Source organism: Euwallacea fornicatus, chromosome 2, assembly GCF_040115645.1.
Source record: "Euwallacea fornicatus isolate EFF26 chromosome 2, ASM4011564v1, whole genome shotgun sequence".
NCBI classification, from domain to species: domain Eukaryota; kingdom Metazoa; phylum Arthropoda; class Insecta; order Coleoptera; family Curculionidae; genus Euwallacea; species Euwallacea fornicatus.
In genome coordinates, this window is record NC_089542.1 from 1,006,600 (window position 1) to 1,030,688 (window position 24,089).

General features: G+C 41.0%; 2 protein-coding genes across 6 annotated transcripts in view; both read left to right on the forward strand.

Moving 5' to 3' along the window:
• dpr12 (defective proboscis extension response 12) overlaps positions 1–24,089 on the forward strand; it is a 214,084-nt gene that overhangs the window by 148,554 nt on the left and 41,441 nt on the right. The window lies entirely within an intron of this gene.
• Positions 19,000–20,382, forward strand: LOC136345716 (uncharacterized). The gene is made up of 2 exons (XM_066294255.1): positions 19,000–19,286; positions 19,352–20,382. Exons 1-2 carry the CDS (start codon positions 19,059–19,061, stop codon positions 19,976–19,978), a joined length of 855 nt encoding a protein of 284 aa, XP_066150352.1. The 5' UTR covers positions 19,000–19,058; the 3' UTR covers positions 19,979–20,382.

A 24,089-nucleotide genomic window follows, 5' to 3' on the forward strand; every position in this document is an offset into this window, starting at 1 on the left:
CTTTTTCATATATACATATATATATATATGTATATATAGAGGTAGGGGAAATGCATTTGTGCACTTCCGCCAGGCCGTTGTTGGTGTGATGGTAATCGGCCGCGTGGGGCTCCGGTGAACAGCAACCACGCCCCCCTCCCTTCTCTATTCACCGTTGTTCCCCCCCAGATCCGCCGATAAGTGTTACTTCGGGAAGGTGGTCAACAGGCGATAACCTCGAGTAACCCAAAAAAAAAAATTTTTTTACGCTGACGGTGCAATAAAGTGAATGTTCTCAAATGGTTGACACGAGCAAACAATAAAGCTCAGAAGTGGATTTATTTGAGCAAATAAGTATTCTGTTTACACACCCATATCTGCCGGTTTATTTTTGAAAATTGTATAAGGTAAACGCACTCTAAAATGTACCATTTTCTTTCAGAAACACGTGTCCAAATATTGATAAAGAACGTGGACAAACAACTTCATTGAGCAAGCAAACACATCAAATTACCTACATTAGAAACACATTCGATTTACAGCACATGCTATAACTAATATACAATATGCATTAAATAATTTTATCAAGTTCTTTTGCGGCACCAAACAAAGGAAGCAATCAGGGACACAACGGGACAATGTGGACAAATTACAAAAAAACAGTCCTTTGCGGTAGGTTTGACTCCAAGTTATAGGTAGAACTAACATTAACGAGAGCCTCTTAAAGCAGTAGCTCCATTTGTTTGAAATTGACTCTCCAGCAATACGTACTGAACTGATGGTTGCTTTTCGAACACCCTCCGTGGATTTAATGGCGTTGTTTCTAAAATTTCACGTAAACTTGGATAGTAAACAGGGCGGTTTACCTTACGTGTTTACCAATAATGCCCGTTTTACTTTCACGGGACGTTAGATAAAGTATTCATGTTTTTTGGTTATCGTTCAGCGATCTATGTAAAGTTAATCGATTTCAACTAACAGTGAGGAACAATATTACACTGCTGGACGCCTTGCCATTATCTTAGTTGACCTCCGCCATTTTAATTTTTAAATTCATGTGAATGCTAACATAAAGCTTGTTTATCCATTCATACAGTCAATTCATCAATAAAACATATTAACAAAATTTATTACCTATGAGTTTCGAGTTTTCCAATGCGAGTTTTAGCTTATTACACAGTGAATTATTTATAACATAACTACTACGTAAATGCACAATTCGAGAGAGAACGATAAACCACGACTTATTAGATTTTTTGTTTGTGTCAATCCGAACCAATTTGGGGAAAAAAAGTTTTATCTGTAAAAAATTCCCAACTCATTAGTCGGCAAAGCTCTTCATTATTTCCTCGCATTTCGCATTAATCGCAAAATATTGTACCGTGCGTTTTAACGTTCCTTTATTTCATTTTGCAATTTCGTTGCTTCGCGTTAATAAACCCTCGAAAGGCTTTTGGGAAGGCCTAATTTGATGTGAGTTCATAATGCGACAATAAAATACTAAAATTTCGAGGGTGGAAAACTTGGAATGGGCATTATGAATAATGTTTTTTTCCGTTTAAAAAAAAGAAAAAAAAAAGACGCCAGGCAGCTGAATGCGTTATGTAACTAGTTATGAAATGGGACCAGTTCGGTCAACAGTTTCCATTAAAGAAACTGTCACTTTTAAATTTTAATTTGCCGAGTTTATGGCTCGATTGGGACCTCACCCCGTGCGGCGCGGATTTTATTAAAACCTCAAGTGAAAATTTAATTTAATTGATTAAATATTTAACGTTAAGAAAAGTTAAAATTGGATATTAAACTCTTAACTTCCATGGCCCGACAATAATATTAACTCTTTTGTCGATTAATATATTTTAAACTGTGAGTAACTCCCGAGCAGAAATGGGCATTTTCAAAGTACTTTGAACGGAGTTATAAATCTTCACTTAACATCGAAACTTCGTGTCTAACTCTGAAAATGCAATAGCATTTAATAATCATGTAATATGTTGATTGTTTGTAGTGACGAACCCAAATTGATTCCACTTTCATACTATTTTATATCGAGCTGTTATGAAATTCATGGGTTTATGTGGAATTTGAAAGTCGAGCCTAACGGTTTCAATCGTTATTCCTGTCGGTATACCGGCGAGTCCTTTGATGTACTGAAATTCACAATTTATAAATTTTAATTAGGACTGACTATCAGAATATATTCCTAGGATAAACGAGGATATATTGCATGTTAGAAATTGAAAGCTTAATAATAGTTATTTAGGTGTATAGGGCTGGAAGAGGATTACGCGCTCGGCCGATATGCGAGGTTTTATGTGGTCAAGAACATAATCACTATTTTATCCCACCGTATATCAACAATTTTGACCACAAACAATTTTTTTTAATAACTTTTATTAATCCTCTACATGCAGATAGAATGATATTATTTTAGGTTCTTCTTTCGCCGTCTAGGGGTTGATAATTAAAAGAGCTCCTATGTTGAGTTAGGGATCTTTAGGGACTTTCAAATAATAGTCGCGTGACTTGACGACACGGACATATTGTGCAAGTTTACACAGCGCGGGCACGACCCTTGAGTCTCGAGTCACCACCAGGAAAGACCGACCAAAAAAAAAAAAAAAGGGGGGAAAACATCCCCGTTCTCCCAAGCCTTAAGTATTGACATCCATGGTCGTAAACCATGGGCGTACCGTGACTAGACAATACTTGAAGGTATCGTGGCTGCTCTCCGCGTGGAACCGTTACGTCCGCGTCTGGCGCCCAGCCCTTGGCGAGGACTTCGCCGAAGGGAACCAGCGTTTCACTTCCCATGCCAACAAAGCATCGTGGAAACGACCCAGGGCACCGCGAACCATGGGCGTAACCTGAGGGCGAATCGCTCCCGTGCCCCATTCCCTAAACCTAACTTACAGAATATTTACAAGCTACGTGCAATTGAGCGATCGGACAAACGTATCCCACATTACGCACAGCGTTATTTTAACGCCCGTTGCTCTTGGCAACGGGCTTTAGTGTAATTTCATTTCCGGTTGCGTGCAACTACGTGCCGTAAAAACATAGCAACGCCCGCTGATCAGAAACTCATTGTTTGCGCCATGGAAACTAAAATGTGAACAAACAGCTTCGATTCCTTTGTTCGTTAAATTGATATTTGTATTTCGGTATAACCAACGGACAAACTCCTGCAATTTAATTGAATAGAAGATTTATTTTCAGCGAGAAATAGTTTAAGATTGGAATTTTTCGCATTCACGCAAGAGTAGAGACAATGAATATGAAGTTAGCAATAAAATTACAAAATGCAATTGTAATTGCAGTTGTAATGGAGTTTCTTTGCAAATTTCCCCTTTGTAATTTTATTGCTTACTTCATATTGCCGCTAACATAAACTCTAAAAATTCCTAATTTAAACGCCCTCTAGGGCTCTCTAATAATTAATCGTTCATACCTTTGTTTTCTATCTATAGGGCGGTTCAGTTGTAATTTGCATCCTCTCGGGGGGTGAAATAAATATGTCCGCACCTGCTTCCGGTACAACCGGAATTACGTTCGACAAATCCCCGCAGGGCCCTAATACTCTCTCATACCTTAGGCGAGAGAAATTTTCGGGTTGAAGAAGTTTGAGCAGTAGGTGCTTTGCGTTCTCAAAATTTTCTCTTCGTCCGATAATTAAAAACTTTCCCCTCTCGCGCCTTTTGTAGGAAATAATATTATTGCGGTGATGAAAAGGCAACGTTTAGCCATTCTAATAAATTTAATTTAAAGGCCCTTTCATTCGCGAAGCCAATCATGTCATTGCAAATAAAAGTGTCGACCCTTTTGCGGTTGTTTGAAACTTCTTAGGCTCGAGAAACCATCAACAAAGCTTTATCGATAAATTTCCGTAATTTCCTGATTACTTGCTAGAAAGGAAATTATCAGCACACGAGCTGCTTCTCGCAGATTACAGTTTTGTTATTTCCTTGATCGCGATAATGATTTCTAATGAAACATTAATGCACCTAAGCGGTTTGGATGACTCTCACCTTTTGAGGCTAAACCTGGAACTGATTTTACTGGACGAGGAGGACGCTATTGTCGAATCGCGGCAACGACGGCCCTTTAATGTCTCTCCTCCGTTATACGGTGTTATTATACGTGGGGAGCCGAACCGTATTTCTTCCAGGTTTAAGCAATGTGTCTCACGTATCGGCCCTAAATAATGCAATGAATATGAAGTAGGTAATAAAATTTTAAAAATAAAAATTCGCGCTTTATCACGACCGGATGGAGAAGGAAACCGAGCACAAACGATATTTTCAATTATTTCACTTGGTAGAAAATATCGTTATGCGAACATGTCTTAGATGTGCGCGAGCTCATCTGCGCATCGGTTAGTTGATGGAGCACCGAAGGTCATTGCGAAGCGACGGTATCAAAGTGATTTGGGTCTCTGCAGCGACGTCCAGGATAAGTTGAATTTTCGAATAGCACTGATTCGCCCCGGGGTCAGGCGGTCACCGAATTGACCCCAGAATGATCCTGCTAGTTCACACTTGCGTATCGCAAGCGAACGCCTGCCCTTTAAACCGAAATTTTGCGGTCTAAGGTCTCGGTGGTTTCCTTTAAACATTTTTATCCCCGAACGCGTGATGTAACAATACAATCATCTACTTTCGTCCACGAAGCAACACAAATAAATTTCCTCCATACCGAACTACACGAGCAAATAAAGAACAAACAACCCAAATCCATTTTCCGACCACTCCCAAACAGCCACACACAATTCAATATCCAACTTCAGCTAGTGTGGAGCACTATTAAACTTCCGAAACACTGTTCTGAAAACCACTTCATTTTACCCGGTTCCTGCAGGATATTTAAATTCTATTTCCCTCTCTTTCCCCATAAGCCTTGCACAGGTTGAAATTAAGGATATGAATTGCAAAGAAAGCTGCACACTTTTGAAGCGATAATTAGTTCGTTGCAGTGCACCGAGGCCATAAAACGTAATAAGTAGACGTAGAGAGAATTAAAAAAAAATTATTTGAGGGATAAAATATCCTGTACAAGTCCAAAGCGTCAAATTGCATATTTTACAGCCGGCTCACAACAAAAGCACTATTTATGACCGGACATTAGTTCATTTGCGAAAAGGTCCGTTATTGTAAATGAGCCATCGCGAAAACAACTGGCGGACCTTTTTAAATTTTACATATTAATCTAGTGGAGAAACGAGAGAGACATTAAATCAAGCCGCAAGTAATTATTTTTATTACGTCTCATAAATTTTTCGCCTTGCAAATGGCCCATTTGCATCCTGGGTGATATAACTCTGTCTGGAAACCCTCATTTTTCCTTCATAAGATTAGCAACGACTCTCATGTGGGGGATTTTCGGAAAAGCTGCCCGTTGCCATTATTTTTGGCACAGAAAATTGATACCAACAATTAATTACGCGAGAATCTGTAATTTGGTTGTTTACATCCAGATTGTACGGGGCTGCTCGCAGTTCCGCGTGTTCTTCCTGGGGGGGAGCGCGACGAGAGGAGGAAATTGAACCCGTAAGTCCATTGATGTTCCAAAACTCATTAGATTTTGAATTGCTTCTGTTTTTTTTGTTAATCAGAATCTTAATGATTCCAGAGCAATTTTTCAAAAAATCCTTTTTAGATTTTTTTACTTTTGCCAGTCGGTCATTCGTCTGACATTATGGTCTTCCGCGTGGAATGTGACGTGTCCGCAAACATTTGCATTGCGCGAGGATTTTCGGTAAAAACCTCCTTAAAATAATTTTTGGGCATCGACTACCTCGACTTCTTCTGCTCAGTTTTTGAGAAAATGTTCAAGATCACGCGAGCAGAAACTGCTCTAAAAACTTCCTCATTTGAATAGCTGTTTGGGGAGGTATTACGTATTACTTTTGAGGTTCCAAAAAAGCGCTCCAAGCGAGCAATTTAACTTGAATTTACAATTGGAAAATTAACAAAAAATGGCGCACGTTTAGAACTAAAAAGACAAAAAACAATGCGACAAATTTAATTATTGTTCATTCTCAATGTGCCCACCTCTGTTTCGAATGCTCCTTCCACGTTTTCTTCTAATTGCCGTTCTTGTGACTCTTGCCGTTAATGTACCTCTTGCTTCGCTAACTGCGTCAATGATTCTCTGCCTTAGAGCATCAACGCTTGCTATAGGTCCAAGCGGGTCCCTATGCCCCGCCGCTGTCATCGTGCCCCCGACAAAAAATCCACGTGTTTTTCATCACTTTTATTATAAATTATTCCCAAATAAAATAATTTAAGTTAAATTGTGCACTTCGAGCATTTCGCCTACTTTTTGGAACCTCGAAAGGCCTGTTGAACACGTGATGCCTCACCAAATGGCTGTTCAAACGAGAAGGTTTTTAGAGCAATTTCTGCTCGCGCGACTCTGAACATTTTTTTAAAACTGGGCAGAAGAAGTTGAGGTAGCTGACGTTCATAAATTACTTCACGAAGGTTTTCACTGAAAACCTTCACATAATGCAGACATATCAGGACACGGTACGTTCCGTACGGAAGATCGTAATGTTAGGCGAGTGATCGAGTAGCAAAAGTGAGAAAATCTAAAAAATATTTGTTGATAAATCGCTTCGAAATCGTTAAGAACTCGAATTTAAAAAATAAAAAAATTAAATAACTAAAAATCTAGTGAGTTTTGAGATGTGCTTACATGGATTCAACGTGCTCCTTAGCTCGCGCTCTACCACCCTCCCAAAGGAACACCTGGAGTTACCAGTAACCCTGTAGGTGCGCCGGTAGATGCGTGTGTGTAGATCGTGTCACTCGTTCTTTTCTTGCGGTACGGTCAACGAGTTCCGGGCTCGCTAAACTCATATCTGACAGGCGGTCGGTCCGATCACATATGGATTATTTATTAATCAGCCCCAATGTTTAGCAGAAATAATTTTCCTCTTGAGGTTTGATATTCTGAATGGCGTAATCTCACATCTACATCCCTCCTGCTCCCGCATCTTCTAAATATCAGGCTGAAATATCTCACCATCCGGCGGTTTCCTGTGGGAATTAACTTTCCAATCCTTCGGAGAAGCTTGCGCCCGAAAGTTCTTGACGTGTATTAAACGTCTAAAACAAATTTGCATATAAACAATGAATGCCAAGGGATTGCACCAATTTACGAGTGTTGAATTTAGGTGGGAGAATTTTTGATGTCTGCAATTTCGTTATTTTTTTGCATCGAATCCGGATGCAGCCCACGGTCCGGTTTTCCTAATGAAGGGCCACAATTAGGCCCATCGTTGTTTGTACAGATGTCCGTACATCGGCCTGCCAAATAAAAATTATTGCTGAGTCATAAATTGCGACGATGTGGGCGGCAGTTCCGAAATTCTCACGTGGTCCGCACATTTCGACGTGATTAATGTAAAAAGAGGGCGAAACTACTTTTTCCCAACCCCATGGTCGCCGGATGAGAAAAAACCCTGGAAAAAAAACATCTGAACTCTTTTGTCATTTTATACCCTGCGAGGGAACAAATATCTGCTTTTTTCGATCACGTTAATGAGAATTCAAATTTGTATAGTACATCATTAATTAAAGTAGTTGCAGGGCAGTTACCATTGAATGAACATTGAAAAGCATGTTCGGGAACGATTGAAATTCCCTCTGGTGCAATTCGTTAGCACCATTCTACGAACTAAGTCCGTATTTCAAAAATTAAAACTTTCCGCCCAAAGGCATTAAATTGATTAATTATTTTCTTCAACCCGATGAATAAATTAAATTAAATTAAAAACCCGCGGGCTTGATAAAGCCTTGATAATTACTCGCAATCCATTAGCATTTCGGCTTCGCTCCTTGGCAGAAATTTATCGAATTCCTGGCCGATCCAGAGTTCCGCCAAAGAGGTAAAATATCCACCAAAGTTACCGGAAACTCTCCATTTGCTCAGATGTGCCGACCCGGATGGAGAGAAGCTTTAAAAACGACACAAGTAGTTGCAATAAATCATCTTTTGCGAGCTCTTAAGTGTGTTCGGTTTAGTGCCGGCTTTATTATCATAGAAATAGGAATGCATTGTCATGAATTTTAGTCTCTGACACCTTAAAGTGTTGGCTTTTATTGGGAAAATGTCTGCGGTAGTCAGTGAATGCTAAGCTGTAAAATTGCTCGTTTCTTGATTTATTATCAAGATTGTGAAAGGGGCTGACGTTAAGTGCTAATGTTCGCTCAAAAATTATGTATAATACGAAAAAAATATATGCTTGATAAACCAATTTGAGCTTTCAGATTTGTTCCATAAATGACCTAGAAAAAAATCGTCGTTATTACACAAATCCAAATAAAACTTTATAGGCGTTAGCCTGCCAAGCTTAGCTATTATTTGCAGGACAATAGAGCTCTATCTGCTGCGAAAGTAGGGCAATACTAGAACATTCATTTATACGACTCTCTACATCTGGATCAATGTAATGTATGGTCGCGAACCAAAATGAAACCTTAATTTGCCTTCGAATGGAAAAGGGAAGACCGAACGCCAAGAAATTAAATCCTCAAAGCCCATCGAAAAAATACACAATCAGACCGCTTTTTCGGCTCGGATCCATAAGTGACTTTAAAGCCACAAAAATAACCCTAAAAAAGTTTCAGACTATCGACCCTCAGAGCATTGCCAATGCCTTTGGAAAAGGCCATAAGAGACCCCCAGATGCATATAAGCCCTCCGAATCCAAAACGGAGGACCGCAATCCTTAAAAATGGTTAGAGTGGCGATGATAAATTGCTTTTGCGGCTCTGCGGGGTTGTTGGATATTGCTGGAACTTGTTCCAGGCGTGACAGTGTCTGGATGTCTTTATGGAAGGGGTAATAAATAGTTTTATTTGTGTAGAGTTTGGTAAATAAGTTTTACAGTCAGGGGTTGTGAGGATTGTTTGGGATTCGGATGGGGTTTTGTTGTCCGGTTATGTTGAATTTTAAGATTTATTTTTCAGGCCAAAAGAGGCGGTAATGAGGAGACAAATGATATTTTTTAGTCGTGATATAACAGACGGGTTACCTTATTAATATTAATTATGAAATGAAATTTTCTAATAAATTATCCTCATTCGTGCAATGCATACGTGGCGTAGAGGAAAGCCACAAGGTTCTTTGTCAAAAGCCATGCATTTTTCTTGTCATGAAGTTGGATTAAAAGGAGACATTTTGTAATTATTAATCAGGCTTCTCTCATAGTGAGTTGCATTTTTCGTGAAAAAATGCAAAGGATATGTAGGATGACGAGGAATATCTGAATGGCAGAAAGTTGGCATGTGCCTGCCATCGTGTACTTATTTCTTCTCCAACGTATCCTGACCGTTGATTTTGGCGAAAAATTCCTGCCACGTTCTCCCAAACTTCGAGCCAGGCATATAGTGAGTGCAGAAATAAATATTTAATATCATAACAGGAGATGTCTTACCTACCGATCGGGAATATCGCCATGTCCGGGAATCCCGTATTATTCGTTTTTGCTTCATGTAAAGTTTTCCAAATTAAGATTTGAAAGGGGTTAAAGGGGCACCAGTTTTAGCTCCCAAATGGCAACTAAGCTTCCAGGGAGAAATATGGCGCCAATATCGAATGGCACGAGAACGAAAGAAATATTTCATCTTTGAACCACTTATGCAAGACAATATTACGTTTCTGGATTGTTCCATACGCTCCTGAAGTTTTCGACGAACCACCCTCCCTCGCTATTACCCTAAACTTCTGCGCTTCCTGCTGGCAATTTTAGAAAACCACGACCCTTATTTTAAACTATGTTCATTAGCTCATTCTGAAGCTACCTGGGAAGGCAACGTATCTTTTGCACCACGTATATTTTGTTCTGCCTTGGAAGCATGACTAAATTTGCTTTTGCCTGCGAAGGATTATCTATTTAATAGCGATGAAGAAACTGCATTTCCTAACTTGCAGTCTCTTTTTGTTAGGGACTTTAAGTTGTTGGTTTTTTGTCGTAGTTTATTTTGTTAGTTGTTAGTTATTTGTGCTTTCATCCCTTAAGTTACGCCCATGTACTTCGCTACTTATTCCAAGAATGCCCACCAGGCCGCAACGAAGGGCGCATCGTGGCTGCGGAAAAGCTACTAGTCAAAAGAAGCTTTCTCAGTTAGGACTATTGCCGCGATCTACAGTTCGGTGGGCCTGCGCAGTAATCTCAGACAAGCGACTCGTATAGGTATTCGCCAGATGGCCGCGATTTGCGGTATCCGGCTTGGCCGTAGTCCGTAAGGGCTATTGGTGATGGTACGCCCCTGGTTGGAATTCCTCGGGTTTAGTACTTCAGGGAAAATCGACGCAATTTTGCGCTCTTTTTTCTTCTCTTCGTCTTGGAACGATGTCGGCGTCCGATGTGTGATCAAAATCATAGTTCGTGACCGGCCCCACTAAGCAATCTCCCTCTTCATACTTAGACCAGCAAATTCTGTCATTATTTAAAATAAGTGAGCTTAAATACAGTCCACTTCCGTAAACCAAATCGTCGTTTTCGTGGTTTCGTTTGTCGAAGGGACCCCTTAACGTTTCTTATTGCCCTAAGACAATTAACACGTTGGCAATACGTTTCGAAGCAACGTCAACTGAAAAGAAATTATAGCAAATTCACCTTTCGTTATTAGCTCTAATTCAAGATGTCGTTATACTCTCTAAATGAGCGTTAGACACGCAATTTAGTCATAATTTTCCTTTTCGAATGCAGATTTTGCAGACAACATTTTTAAAGAAATTAATCAATTTGTCGTACATACGGACTTGTATTCCTTAACAATCTGCCATGCACGACATGTCGTATCGCATCACATGCAATTGAGCGGATGAATTGGGAGTCCTAATAAATCTTAAAAAGATCGGCATTTGTTGGAGCTACAAAGTCACGTGTTCTGGCAGTTTAGCACAATAACATGATCGTTCTCTTTGCTGCTAAACTTATATCCTAATGATGCATTTCCTTCCCGGAGGTATAACTTCCAGAACGTGGCCGCCTCAAAGAGATAAATCATACCAGCAGCTCCGCTAAGCTATTTCAAATTAGCTTCCTATTTCATTGAAGTTTCAAAATTCGGTTTAAAACTTAGTTCCAAGGCTCAGCTTTAATGTGAGCAATGCATCAATGCAGTTATTCGAACTTATTTCACCGTTAGACACTTCTTCGAGGAACTTTAATGCGACGCTTTTTGTTAAATTTAATTGCGGACGTTATAACTGAGGTTCCATTATCTCGGGAACGTAAAGAATCCTTCTGGATCGGTTATAATGTAGTTCGTGTTGTATTTTCAATCAGAGGCGGTTCGATAATGGAAGCAATGGAGCGAGGCTGGAGCAAGTTCCCTCGATACTGATTACAATTGCGAAGCCGAGGCAATTCGGAACAAAAGAGAGGAATAAAGTGAATTAACCCTTGCGGAGGAGCACGAGATTCGCCCTCGAGGAAGAAATAATATTATTGCTCAAAATTTTACGGAGGAGCCGTATGCAGTTTCAAATTAAACGAATATATGCGAGTGAGCTTCTGGAGAATTTCACCTGTAATTTGAATCGGGATTAGCATTTGCAAAGGCTAAATTTATTCCCGTTAATATTTCACTTTGTCTGAATGTTTTATTGTGGCAGATAAAAATGAGATATGTGTGCGCGTAGTTTCAATATCGTAAATTTTATTTCTGTTGTTTCCTCAGACGGAAATTAAATGAAAAATTAAAAATGAGAGTCGGAGAGAGTAATAAAGGCCACAACGGTTAAACGACATTTCGGAATTTGTGGTGCCATAAAGAGTAGTACAGAGCAGTCGGGCATCTTGATTTATAAACAAAACGTTGACATACGTTTGAATCCAGACGCACGCCGCTGGTGCGTGAGACCTACGGCCTGCCGCTTGAAATTCCCACTACTGCTACCGGTACTGCGACGTTCGTAAACGTTGCTGTGCAACATTTCCGCAGGCAGTACCCATTACTGCACGTCTCGTAATGTATACTGCGTGACGTAGAAAAGAGAGCACGCCGTAAAAACGGTTTAAATAATTTCCGGTACGCACGATTCTTGCTCTAAAAACAAACGCTTCGTTAAAAGATTGAACTAATTGTTAAAAACTAAAAAAAAAAAAAATAATTTGTCAGTCCTCCGCGGTGTCTTATACATTTCTGTACCCGTCTAGGCTAGGATCTAATGAGGTGATTGATGCCCTCTTGGGGGATCTCATTCCGGGCTAACTAGACAGCATGATATAGCACCGCTAGGGCTGGTGGAGGACGGGGTAAATTATGCAACCTTCTACGTGCAATATCCCATAGATGTTTACTCGGTGAGACGTCTAGAAATCGAGGTGGCCAAAGTAGCAAATTGATTGCGTTTTATGAAAAGAAGTCCATAGGCACTCTAGCCACACGTGGTCGTGGATTGTCTTGCTGGAAGAGTGGATTAACAGGAGTTTCCAGATGAGACTTTTTGGATGTATCGTGGGGCTGTCATACTGTCTCTAATGAAAAGTAAAGGTGACCAGCTCCCATATGCAACCCAAACCGTTGCCCCAACAGTCTTACTCTCACCCCGTCTTCTTACTGTTGCCTGACCATCACGCGGGCCCAAACAGAACCTCGATTCGCCACTAAAGACGACATTATCCCGAATGTATGTGATTCTAAAATGCTAATTTTCTCAGTGGCGTCAAAATTTGGGGCAAAAAGTGTCACGCCAGCCTAAAGTCTCCGCCTCTGGCGTGTGGAAAAAAAACGAAGTAGCGTTCAAAGCGCGACTAATATCAACGATGGTAGATGTACGAAGTTTGAATTCTGTATCTCAAACGATCCTGAGATACCGTCGAAAAACTGAAATTTTTTTTTGACACCCCGTATGTCGAAAATGGTGCGTTCTCGGGTCCATGTTAATAGGAACTTTTTTCTCACTACGAGCCGAAGAATCGCGCCCTTAATATTCCGACGCACTTTTTGAAATACCCTGTACATGCGACCGGACGTCAATTGACGAGTCGTTCTAACATCGGCGAACAAAAACGAAGCGTTTTGCGGCCGTTTCAACATTTTACAAATTTATTGCGCCGTTTCGGCGAAGAAATTAAGAAAAAGTGATCGCAAGAAAGTCGTGCTACGTCAAGGCAACGCATCAGCCCGCACCGCCGTCATCGCCGAAATCAATCAGCCTCGGTTTCCTTCGCCCACCCTACTCGCCGGACTTGGCTCCATCGGATTATCTCCTATTTCCAACCACGGAGAGACGGCTCGGCAAAAAAGAGATTTACCAGTAACGAAGAAGTAGAGTAAAGAATCAACGCGGAAAAAATAAAATCGAGCTTTTGGCGGATTGAGTGTTATACATTTTTAAGCGACCAAAAGCGGATTGGGGGTATAAAACGTTCGTTGCATCCACCGAATTAAGAAGGTCGGACGCGAAAAAGTCCTTAAATCTTTCACTATTGGAATCAATTTCAATAACAATTGAGATATGGAAAGAAAAATTAAAAGAGACGTTCCATCTCTAATACAATTCGCCGTCTTCACTTCTGTGTTGGGACGTCTTCTCCAATAACTTTTCTCGCTTCCAAATGGAAAAAAATAAAACAAAAGGGCCGGGATTGTGAATGCGAATTGATTTATCAGCACAGCGTTGGCAAAAAGTCAGCGTCAGATGGCGACTGGTAATTTCGAGCGAATGTTAGTGACGGGCTTCTTTTAGCTTTAGACAAAGGAGGGATTTTTATCGTCTGGGACTAAGCTTCTGATTAAACTATGGGCAATTTCTCCACTTTTAGCAAAAAAAAAAAAAATACGTTTGAATATCTTAGTTATCAAACTCCATCTCCGTAAGGAAATTCGGAGTTATCCTTCATTCGAACGACAACTTTGGATTCACTTGATGTTTACCATCACTGGAAACCGATAGTTTGAGTAGTTTGAATTGATATCTGTAGGAACTCATGCAATATTCAAAGCGCGGCGAGCAGAAGGAAATGTAATTTACTCTCCCATAAAGTTTTGTGTGGAGCAGGTTTTGCCTTATTTACTCAATGTGCTGCTGACTATCATAGTTTACTCGATTTAATAGTAAACTCGAAAATTTTTACTAGAGAATTTACATTTCAACTGTTCTATTCTCGCCCATTCTGCCGCTAATTCCTCCAACGCGTTGCGACTCTTATCGGTAAACTCCATTCAACGTTTTTCTTCACTTTTCGCCCCCTATTTCCGATTTTCTTTAACACAAATTTCTAATAGTAATTCGACGGGGAAATTTAGATCCATACGTGTAATGCGCATATTTGTGAGCCGATATTTTCCATCCAGGGTTAAAAACGAGGCTCTGAGCCTGTTCCTCAGTAAATCCCAATATTAAATTAGATCCGGGATACGAGTCAGTGGGTAACCACATACCACACCCGCAAGGTATAAAACTGGATATATTGAATCAGGTTAAGTCGGGAATAAAATAGTGGAGGAGATATTTAAATGGCGGTTCTTGGACGAATTGGAATTTATCTTTCCGACAAGGCTCCATTACGCGCTGGGTGAAAGGAAAGGTGAAGTGGAGTTACCTTGGAAGGTCGCAGCAACTCGGTTGGCAACATCCTCGAACGTTAGCATGTCGGATCGTCATTAGGGAGATTTTCCGTGATGATATGAAGTATTTGTTTTCTTTCAATGGCAAGAATAGAAAGGGCAAAACCAACGGATCCGCAACAACGCGGGCGCTCCTCGTCCTTCCCAAATCTCATCTGCCTGTCCCTTTTTGATCTCGACTTTTTCAAATCTCGCGCGAGCCTTTCAAATCCGAGAGATAAGGTATCCGCTAGTCCCTGTTCCCCGAGAAAAGCTCGCACACGTGGCCTCTCGATTGCGCCCTTGGTGGCAGCGATCTCGATCGACAGTGCTTCGTCTTAAGATGGCCCTGTCAGCCTGCCCTTCGTCTTATTATCAGCTCTTGACGTTACACTTTATAACGTGAGGACTAATAAATCTCCGACAAGTACACGTTTAATTTACTAGAAGCAGGTCCTTCGCTCTCCGAAAGGTCGAATTGAAATTTTGTCGGTACGTTATTCTCTCGTGTCAACAACTATGATTTACCTCTCCTAATAAACCGGGGAAAAAATAAAAAGGTTTTTCGGAAATTTCAGGCAATTTCGAACACCCCCGACAGCCCTCGACGTTTCCCCAATTCGCCCAGATCTCCACGGTTCAGATCTAGAAACTTCCCCCCCTATTTCGGGACTACTCAGTATGTGCGTGGTGGCATTTAACTTTGCCCGGCACCACCCAACTCTGACCTGGACCGCTCAAGTCCCATCTCCAGAGTAACCCGAGGACTCGCCGTGTAGATAACTAACCGTTAACTCGTTTAGGAACTGAGCAAATCTTCCATTATTTCATCTACGCTTTGATGCCACCTGAACTAATGCCTTGCAATTTATATTTAAATCCCACTACAAGGACGTCCATTAGTTTCCGCATTGGAAACCCGATTAAAAATTAAACTAAAGGCCTCGTTTTGGTCGCCTGTCGAACCCGACCTGGCCACAACAAATGGCACTTCAGGGAGCTCGAGCTTTTTAAGTGCTTTATAGTACCAAAGATATATTGTCCGGATTTATTGTAGTTTTCTAACGCCTTCCTGGGATTTGCTGCAAGGTCGCTCCGGCAATTTGTCGTGCTCCGGAGCTTTTAATAAAGCTTGTTGAATCAGGTAATATAGCTTCGTAAATTTGCTACTATATCCCGGTTCGAAAGCGTGTAATGTTAGCTAAATAGCTGATTGTGTTTAATGAGCTTTCGTGAAGTTTATGCATTTTATGCAGTGATAATAAAGCTTACATTCAGCAGGGGTGCGCTTAGCCCAGCTGCGCTGAATAAATTTAAACCTATTTTATGAACTAAAGGTAAATCAGTGCATGTTTACGTAACACGTTGCCGATATGGCATCAATTATGCCTACTGCGGCACTAAGTTTCTGTTGTTTATTGGGGCAAGAACTCTATTTGGCTATGGCCATATTTTTAATCCAATCAGCCCGGCACAAACCGCAACACTGTAAATAAATGCCAGTCAAAATCAGCTTCGGAACAATACAAAGAAAAACAACCGTCCAACTCTTTCCCATGCTAATTCAGTTGCGCCTGGCTGGACTGACACAAATTAAATCCCCGCAACTTCGCAAAAGTCCCTGTTAACGAGTATAAAAGCAGCTGCAGCAGCTGCATTTTAATTTTCAATCCGAGTCTAAACTTTTCTCTTTAACGAAGTTTATTCAAGCCATAGCAGTAATTAAATTAAAGACGTGGAAACCCGTTTGAAGCTGATTATGTTCTCACGAAAAAAACCTACAACTTCGCCTGCCTGCGTTTCGCTGCCAAAGAACGGCCTCATTAGCTCCAGCTTTAAGGCGGGATCCCTCCCCGGATCATTTTTTTTTATTATTATTTTTACTCTAGTGAGGCGTGATATTAATCTTGGCGTATTCGTCATGGGCTCGAAAATTATCTCGGAAAAAGGGCGTTAAGGTCGTTTTTCTTTCGGGAAAGTTCGCGTGATGTTGCGATAATCTCGGAGGAAATAACGCTTTGGGCCTCGGAGGTGCTTGAAATACTATCTTTGGCCCGTCTCTGTATACGGCAGGTCCCCGGGGTGTAATGCGGCTACGCGATGATAATTAATTCATAACAACGGCCAAGTTTCACATTTTTGAAGCCACAGTGCTTTGCATGAAATTCAGCTTTAGATGAGGATTATTAACGTAAACGAAGTTTTTGCTTTTTTTTTTTCGGTGAATTTATTATGAGAAATTTGCGGCGCGGCAGCTTGGAACGGGGACCGACGAAGAACTTTGAGAGAATCTTAAAACTGTTCCTCGCGTTTAATGTGGCAGAATTAGTGCTGGGCATAACGTCGGCTATATTAGGGTAATTAGTCAAACTTGCTTAATTTGACGAGCCCTTTATAAAATGTACCGCTGTTCGGGTAAATGGCGCCGAGGACGGTTTTAAAATGAAAAAAAAAAAAAAAAAAAAAACGAACTTTGGAATGAACAAAAACGCGTTGAACGTGGCGTGAAAAACGTCTTGAAAAGACGCGGGACGGCTAAAACAAATTCATATATGTACATCCTTCATAGATCTAAATACGGTCTTTACGAGCTGTAGCTTTTGCGTCTCTTCAAGATTAATGCCTTTGATATCTTTTCAGTACATCTCGCCCCGTTAAAGTGCACACTGGCAGCGCCGACATCGTAATTCGCATTAAATAAAATTCGATTCTTTGAGGTTACTTTTCCCATTGGCCCGTCACTGTATCATTGATCCGTTATTAAACAGCATGCACAAGGGTTTAGTTATTGGCATAACTAGTTAAAGCAAACCATTAAAGTTTAGCAACTCTCGTCATATGGGAATACATTCCAACAGGAAGTCGAGTGAGGGCCAAATTATTAATATGCTATTACCTTTAACATCAAGCCAATCATTAAACGAACAAATACCTAAGCTCCGTTTGAACGTTCCCATTGAAGTTCGATTGATGCAATCGAAGGTTGGAGCACATTAATGGCTTGGCCCTAATTCAGTTAAGTACAGAAGCTATGCAAGTAACCTGATTTAGATACCTGAGTCGCGTGTAACTAGTGACAGGCTCATGATTCAAACTTGTCTATAGGTAGCTCAATGGAGTCAGGGCATGAATGAATCCGAAAATCAGCGAAGTTATTAGCGGCAAATCCGCAGACTAGAGCTCCCAAAAACTTTACGGGAAACATACAGGGTGATCGTTGAAAATTTGCAGCGCACAGCACCCTATGACAAGGCATCTGAAGTTCCTCTGCGCTTCTGCTTCGCGCCGAGTGTGGACCGGAAAAAGCTCGAAGAGCTTTTGGCGAAAAAATCGTACGCCGCTGCTTGAATATAGCAAAAAGCCCCGTTTTTGTTATAATTTCACGAGACCCGGTACTGCGTTGTTGCAGGTAGCACCAGTGCAAGTGGAAACGTCGGAAGTGTTCAAGTAGAAGGACCGCATGAGGTTCAGTGTGCCTACCGCAAAGACCAACGAAGTGGCTGGTGGTTTGACGTGGGCGGAATCGTTCCGGTGGTTGCCGGATCAGAATTTTCACTCACAATAAATTCTAGTGACGGATTAAATTCGTTTCGAAATTTTACTCATTTGTAAATTACGCCATTATGCCATAACTCAGTCGCGCCATTAATGAACGTGATGCTCTGAATTTGCTGCCATTTGAATATTTGTTTATGACCTGTTGGTCGGTCCCAGACTGAGCCCAGCGACCCTGGTCTCTCGAGGTATGTTCACGGAGAGATAGATTACGTTAACCACGTGATCCCTCTGGCGGACTGGGTTACAGGAATGCCTTCATTTCAGAATTTGAATTGAATATCTCAAAAGGTTGCAGACCTGTAGGCAACATTTAATGAAATCGTCACTGAAACTGGACGCTCTGCACATCGAAAACTGTCAATTTTCGTTGGAAAAAACGAACTTTTCCAAAAAGAACTGCTTAAGTCTCCGTAAGCCGAGTTCTTGCAGCCCTACCAGGCCCTGGAATTAATAAACGACTCGCAGTCGGAGAAATATGCCCGCTATTCGTTAAGGCTCTCAATAAACCGATAACACCCCGGTTAATAAAATGAAGGGCCATCATCCCAGTCCTTTCCTTAATTACCGGGGGACTTCTAATATAATGGTCGGAATCAATCTTGACTTCGAAGCATCTTAGACAAACGGTCGAAATTAAGGCAAATTGTCCTTAATGTTAGGCGAAATATAATTTCAGTGAAGCGGGCACTCAAAGAAAATGTCCCATTACTTGACCATTTATCAACGCGAGTGATGACGCAGAGAGGACCACTGTTTATGGCCACATTAGGCCCAGAAAGGGAGCAAGCGGTGGCGTGATTTACTAGGGACCAGTAAATCACACCACTGTTGGATCCTACCAGTTAATCCGTAATTTCAATAGGACACCAGGCTTAATTAACAGGTGGCCAGATAGTTGTGACAAATCCGTCAAAATCAACTTCGAAGCGTATATTACAACATTTCAGCTATATGAAGCACCTAAATCTGTTTCTGCGCCATCAGATTATTAACAGTAATTTCATGAACGAGGCGGAAGAAACATTGTACAAAGAGGAATGCTCTGGCAGGTTTGTAGTGCCTCAGCTTCAGGCAGTGGTCCTCACTGACTCAGCTTCGGAGAACAGAAGTGAAGACCTTAAAGTTCACCTGGCCAACGTACAGCTAGAAGAGTCTGAGAATTTTGAGCAACATAAAGAAGTGAGTTTTAGAAGACGAAGATTCAAATTTCGAAAATTTTTCTTGACAAATCGTTGAATTTCCAGCTCATCGAATCGTACAACCTCCTTGAAACCATCCTGGAGTATCTGCTCAATCACATTGAACGCACAGTGTTGGAAATCCAGTCTGCAACTCGCATGTGCTCCTTGCTGAACGTGTATTTGGTGCGTAAACGATGTATCGACGATACAGTAACCAGCACCTTGAAGAAATTGACTGAGACTTACGCATCCACGACCTTGAACGGGCTCAAAGGGAAGCTTTTAACGATCTTGAATGACAACAATGGCGAGATAAAAAAGCTCCAAGACGAGTTTTTTGAAAAACAAAGAAATTACAGTTTGGCGTTGAAGAATTTTAAAATAATCTTGGAAATTTTGAACGTAAACGATGGCTCGTTAAGAAAACTCCAGCAGCAATTTGACGAAGTTTTAATGGATTATCAACAGTGCCGTTGCATCGTGAACCATGCACTCCCATTTGCCATTGCCCAGAGGACTGAAGTTTTAGCGGATTGTTTGATTTCCCTGGGAGCCGAATTTGATATATTCGCTGATAGGCACCGAGCTCTAGGCTCGTTGTTCAGCTATGTGGGAAAGAAACTTAGCGAGAATGAATACATTGGGGCAAAGAAGCAAGTTCTTAGTCTGGGGTCCAACGACGATGACTGAGACTCGAGCAGAACAAAATTATAGTGTAGCCGAAAAGGAAGATAGTTAGGCTTTGTTGGAACTAAATATGACCCAAATGACCGGCATGCGGTCTCGATTTTTTGACACCAAGCTGAAGGAATGAACTGTTTATCTTTAAGCAGCACCCTGTAAAATCAGTTTAAAAACCAAATCCTCTAATAAGGGAGTAACAGAGAGAAAGGGAGCGAGAGCATGCGCGGGAGAAGGGGAGAGAGGGAGAAAGAAAGACGGTTCGCTCTTTCTTTCCATCTTTTCGAAACCTTTGTCGAACGCCACTTCTTGACTTTTTCCCACTTCTCTTCCTGCGCTTCGTCTTCGTTGGTTCCCCCACCGTTTCGCTACACTTGTCAAATAGCAATTTTTGACTTTTTCATAAATAAAAAATTTCGAAAAGTAATTTGACAAGCTCGAAAAATTGCTGCGCGCCGTATATTTGATGCAGCTTTCAAAACTAATGCCGGTTAGTAGAAACCGTTTTCCGCTATCTGTACCTGTTGATAGACGTGATGGATGGATGATCGTTGAGTGAGAAATGGAAAAAATCGCCCGTAGACAGGCAATGGTGAGTAACATTGACGGCGTCCCCTTTAAGAAATGGATTCGCGACTTTTTTGGGCCACCCCCTATTCTGTCAAACTTCTACAATTTAGGTAAACGCCTCGCATTACTCCCGGAAAATTTTGCATTATTTCCTCCAGATAAATGTGACATTTACTGATACCGGCTATATGCATGTTCTGGTGGTGCGTTTTATGATTTCGAACGTGAAGGCTTATCAAACCCATGAAACAACTGCTAAAACCCTTGATAAAAGCCATAACGCGCCATGATAAAAATTCCCTTTCGCGTTAACAATGTTGCAAAAATTGTTTAAAAATCCAGGGGAACTCATAGGAAGCCCACATCAGGCCAAACAAAAAATTCTAACAATTTGGCACTCACACGTTGAAAGCCTGCCGAGAGGAATTTTAAACAAAACGAGTTCTCGTTCCCGTTTTTAACCCTGTAAATGGCGCCTGCTGATGCGGCTATTCGAAATTTGATGATTTATTAAATCTGACTTTGTACCGTGTAAAAGCACAAATTTATGCCCAATCCATTACAGGAAAAAGGGGTTTTTCGGTAATTACAATTGCAAAAATTTCTCTAAATTGAAATAAGTTGCTTCAGTGAAATTATATCGGTCCGCTTACCGAGGATCACGAGGATCCTGTTAGTCAAAGAAGTAGCATTATTACGGAATATTTTATGCAGTAACCGTATGAAACTTCAAATTAAATTGGTTATATGCAGGAAGCTTCTGCGAAATTTACTACCAGATTTTGATGATATCACTATAAATGACCTGAATTTCGCCTGGAATTTACGTATTTCGTATGAAAGTAGGATGGATTTTCCCAAGACAGTTATAAAGAATGCTGGTAAAGGACGTGTTTTCCGAACTTACTAAGGAAGATTGGAAGCCAGCGAGATTTTATCGTGCACAAATAGTGCACCAGCGGAAACCTCTGTTCGACAAAAATATATCGGTTATTAAACAGAGAAAAAATTGCGGCTCAAAGGGCCTGTAGGCGCGGACTTTCAATTATTGGACACCAATTTGCCATATCTCCGAAGGAATTGGACAATTCTCTCCCCGGCGAATCCTAGCGAGCAACTGCAGAACATCCGAAAATGCTTTTTAAATTACCTACACAGGGCGTTTCTTAATGGTGCGCAAATATTTCAAGGTGGAATTTCACATGACAAAATAATGATAGTTTGTCACATGAACTATGTTGCAAAAATGCTCCGTTACGAAAATACCGGGCCGCATAGTTTTAGGAAAAAATGGACCTTGACGAATATTTGCAAAATCGCTTGAGATATTTCAATGAATTTTGAAGCGTAAAGACAGTTTATAAAGGGCTATAAAGTTTATAAACAATTTGATGGCAAATATTCAAGCGATCTTCCTCGTACTTGTCTCGGGATATTCTTCGAGTTGGTGCGGCACCGCTTCCTCAATTTCAGGTGTTCGTACAGTTCGAGGTCCATCTTCCAATGTGCGTTTATGGAAACTGCCAGTTTTAATAAGACGTTTATGAACGTCATGAAGGGTTCGAGATTCGGCGAAGCACGATTAAGACACATCTCCTGATAAATACGTCTAGCTTGTACAACATTACCGTTAGCGATGCCGCACACGTTATGCATTACGGCCATTTCCGCATTTGAATAATTCACCATCATTAATGCAACTGCATTAGTAAAAAATAACATTGAACGCACAGATTTTACTAACAACAATAACCACAACGAATTTCCTTTTTTACGTATTTTTATTTCGACGAACATCAGTGGCGCACCTTATTTTACTTTAAAAATACTAAAGTAACTCCTATTTCCTTACGATGTCCATCCACTACGTGGTAAATTTTCTATTATTTTACTTCTATTAAAATAGTTTTGAATAAGTTTGAATTGAACCGCACATTTTTATTGCAACTAATGCCCCTTTATAAACCCTATTTACATACCAAATTTCATTGAAATATCTCAAGCGGTCCCGGAAGCATTAATTAAGCCCCATTTTTCCCGAACTTTGCAGCCCCGTAAGTTCGTAACGGAGCATTTTTGGAACGCAGTTTATATCACAAACTACCAGTATTTTTTCGCGTAGAGACCCAGCTTAAAATATCCGCACGTCATTAAGGAACGCCCTGTATAATGGACCAGAAAGCTAAGATGGTGCACGGAGTTCCCCTTGGGGTTGGAAAACTAGAGACGCAAAATCTGCGAAATGCGGGCCAAGTTTTGTCCCCATGAGATGAGTACTCGCCCTTTTTGAGCCGTTTTCGTTAAAAAAAATATGAGATTAGAAAGTACTAAACGGACTCTAAAGGCAAAAGTATCCGCACGAAGACAGCAATAAAAATATTCAACTCCGCCTGAGGGGCCGATACAATGGAAAAAAAACTAAACAGTGCGTAGGAGCAACAAAACAGATTGATTACAAAGATAAGCCACCCCGATAATCCACTACGCAATCCATTACTATATGAACGAACTGACGTAGCAAGAGTAACTGAAAGCGCTGAAAATTCAGGCAAAATGAAAAGACAATCCTCCCAACCGTCTCATTCTTTCCCTTTCAAGACCTTTTGGCTTTGTGTAACGCACACCTGGAAACAATTCCTTTATTGGTAAGACGAGCGAGCTCGGTTTCAATTGGATGGATGTCCCGGTCACAGTGACCAGCAGGTGACTGCGTGACTAAATGAAAATCACGCGAGAAGTTGGCTTGGACGCTATGATCTCATAAGATGACGCCTCGCAGCCCAAACCTAACTCCTTTGGATTTTTAAGGTTGGGGTTAATTATTGCTAAAAATTTTTGAACAGTTTACGTGACGCTACCATCGACTGGTAATGTCATTTGAACGTTAATTTTCAGTTTTTTTCTTAACGTGGTTTTGATCGGTCGTTGTCAGTTCTAGTGCCGTAAAACACTTTCCGGGTTAACGCTGGTCTGGAGCTATCAATCAAACAACTTTTTGGTTTCTACCATCACTTCGTTCCCATGGCCCCTCCTTAACCAGATTAAGAAATAAAACCGCCGTGGCGCCTCTCTGCCCTCCAAAGCCGACTTAACGGCCCCTTTTATTGAGCCGACAGTGAAAGCTAATTTACGCCCTTATTTAAAACAAGAACTATTGCCGGCCGCAAAATTTGATGTCACGCTGGGTCCTATTTCGCTTTATGTCCGTGTATATTGTGTTTCAGGTGAGAGGAGCAAATACGACTCTCTCAGGGTTTGTTTGTGTAAAAGCTCGAGCTGGAACGCCATTTTGTTTGGTGCATTTGCGAAGGACGAGCGGGCGCCTTGGGAAATAGCTGGAAACCGCTCCGCAGTTCGCTTTTGTTAGAACTCGCACCTCTTTTGATGTTGTGCGGGATTTGAGATTCGGAGGTTTAGGAAAGTTTTCTTGGGATCGCCTTAGAACCAAAGTCGAGGAAGTTCGTATAATATTAATAGAGCATGTCAGTCGTTGTAAGTTTTGCTTCGATTTTTTTTTTGTTTTGTTGTTCTGTCCCCCCGGCCTGCGCTA

What these genes read in the sequence shown, in the direction of transcription:
- LOC136345716 (XM_066294255.1), top strand. Translation starts at nt 19,059, where the DNA reads ATGAAGCACCTAAATCTGTTTCTGCGCCATCAGATTATTAACAGTAAT. An exon ending in ATTTTGAGCAACATAAAGAA is followed by an intron (nt 19,287 to 19,351) that starts GTGAGTTTTAGA and finishes TTGAATTTCCAG; the next exon opens with CTCATCGAATCGTACAACCT.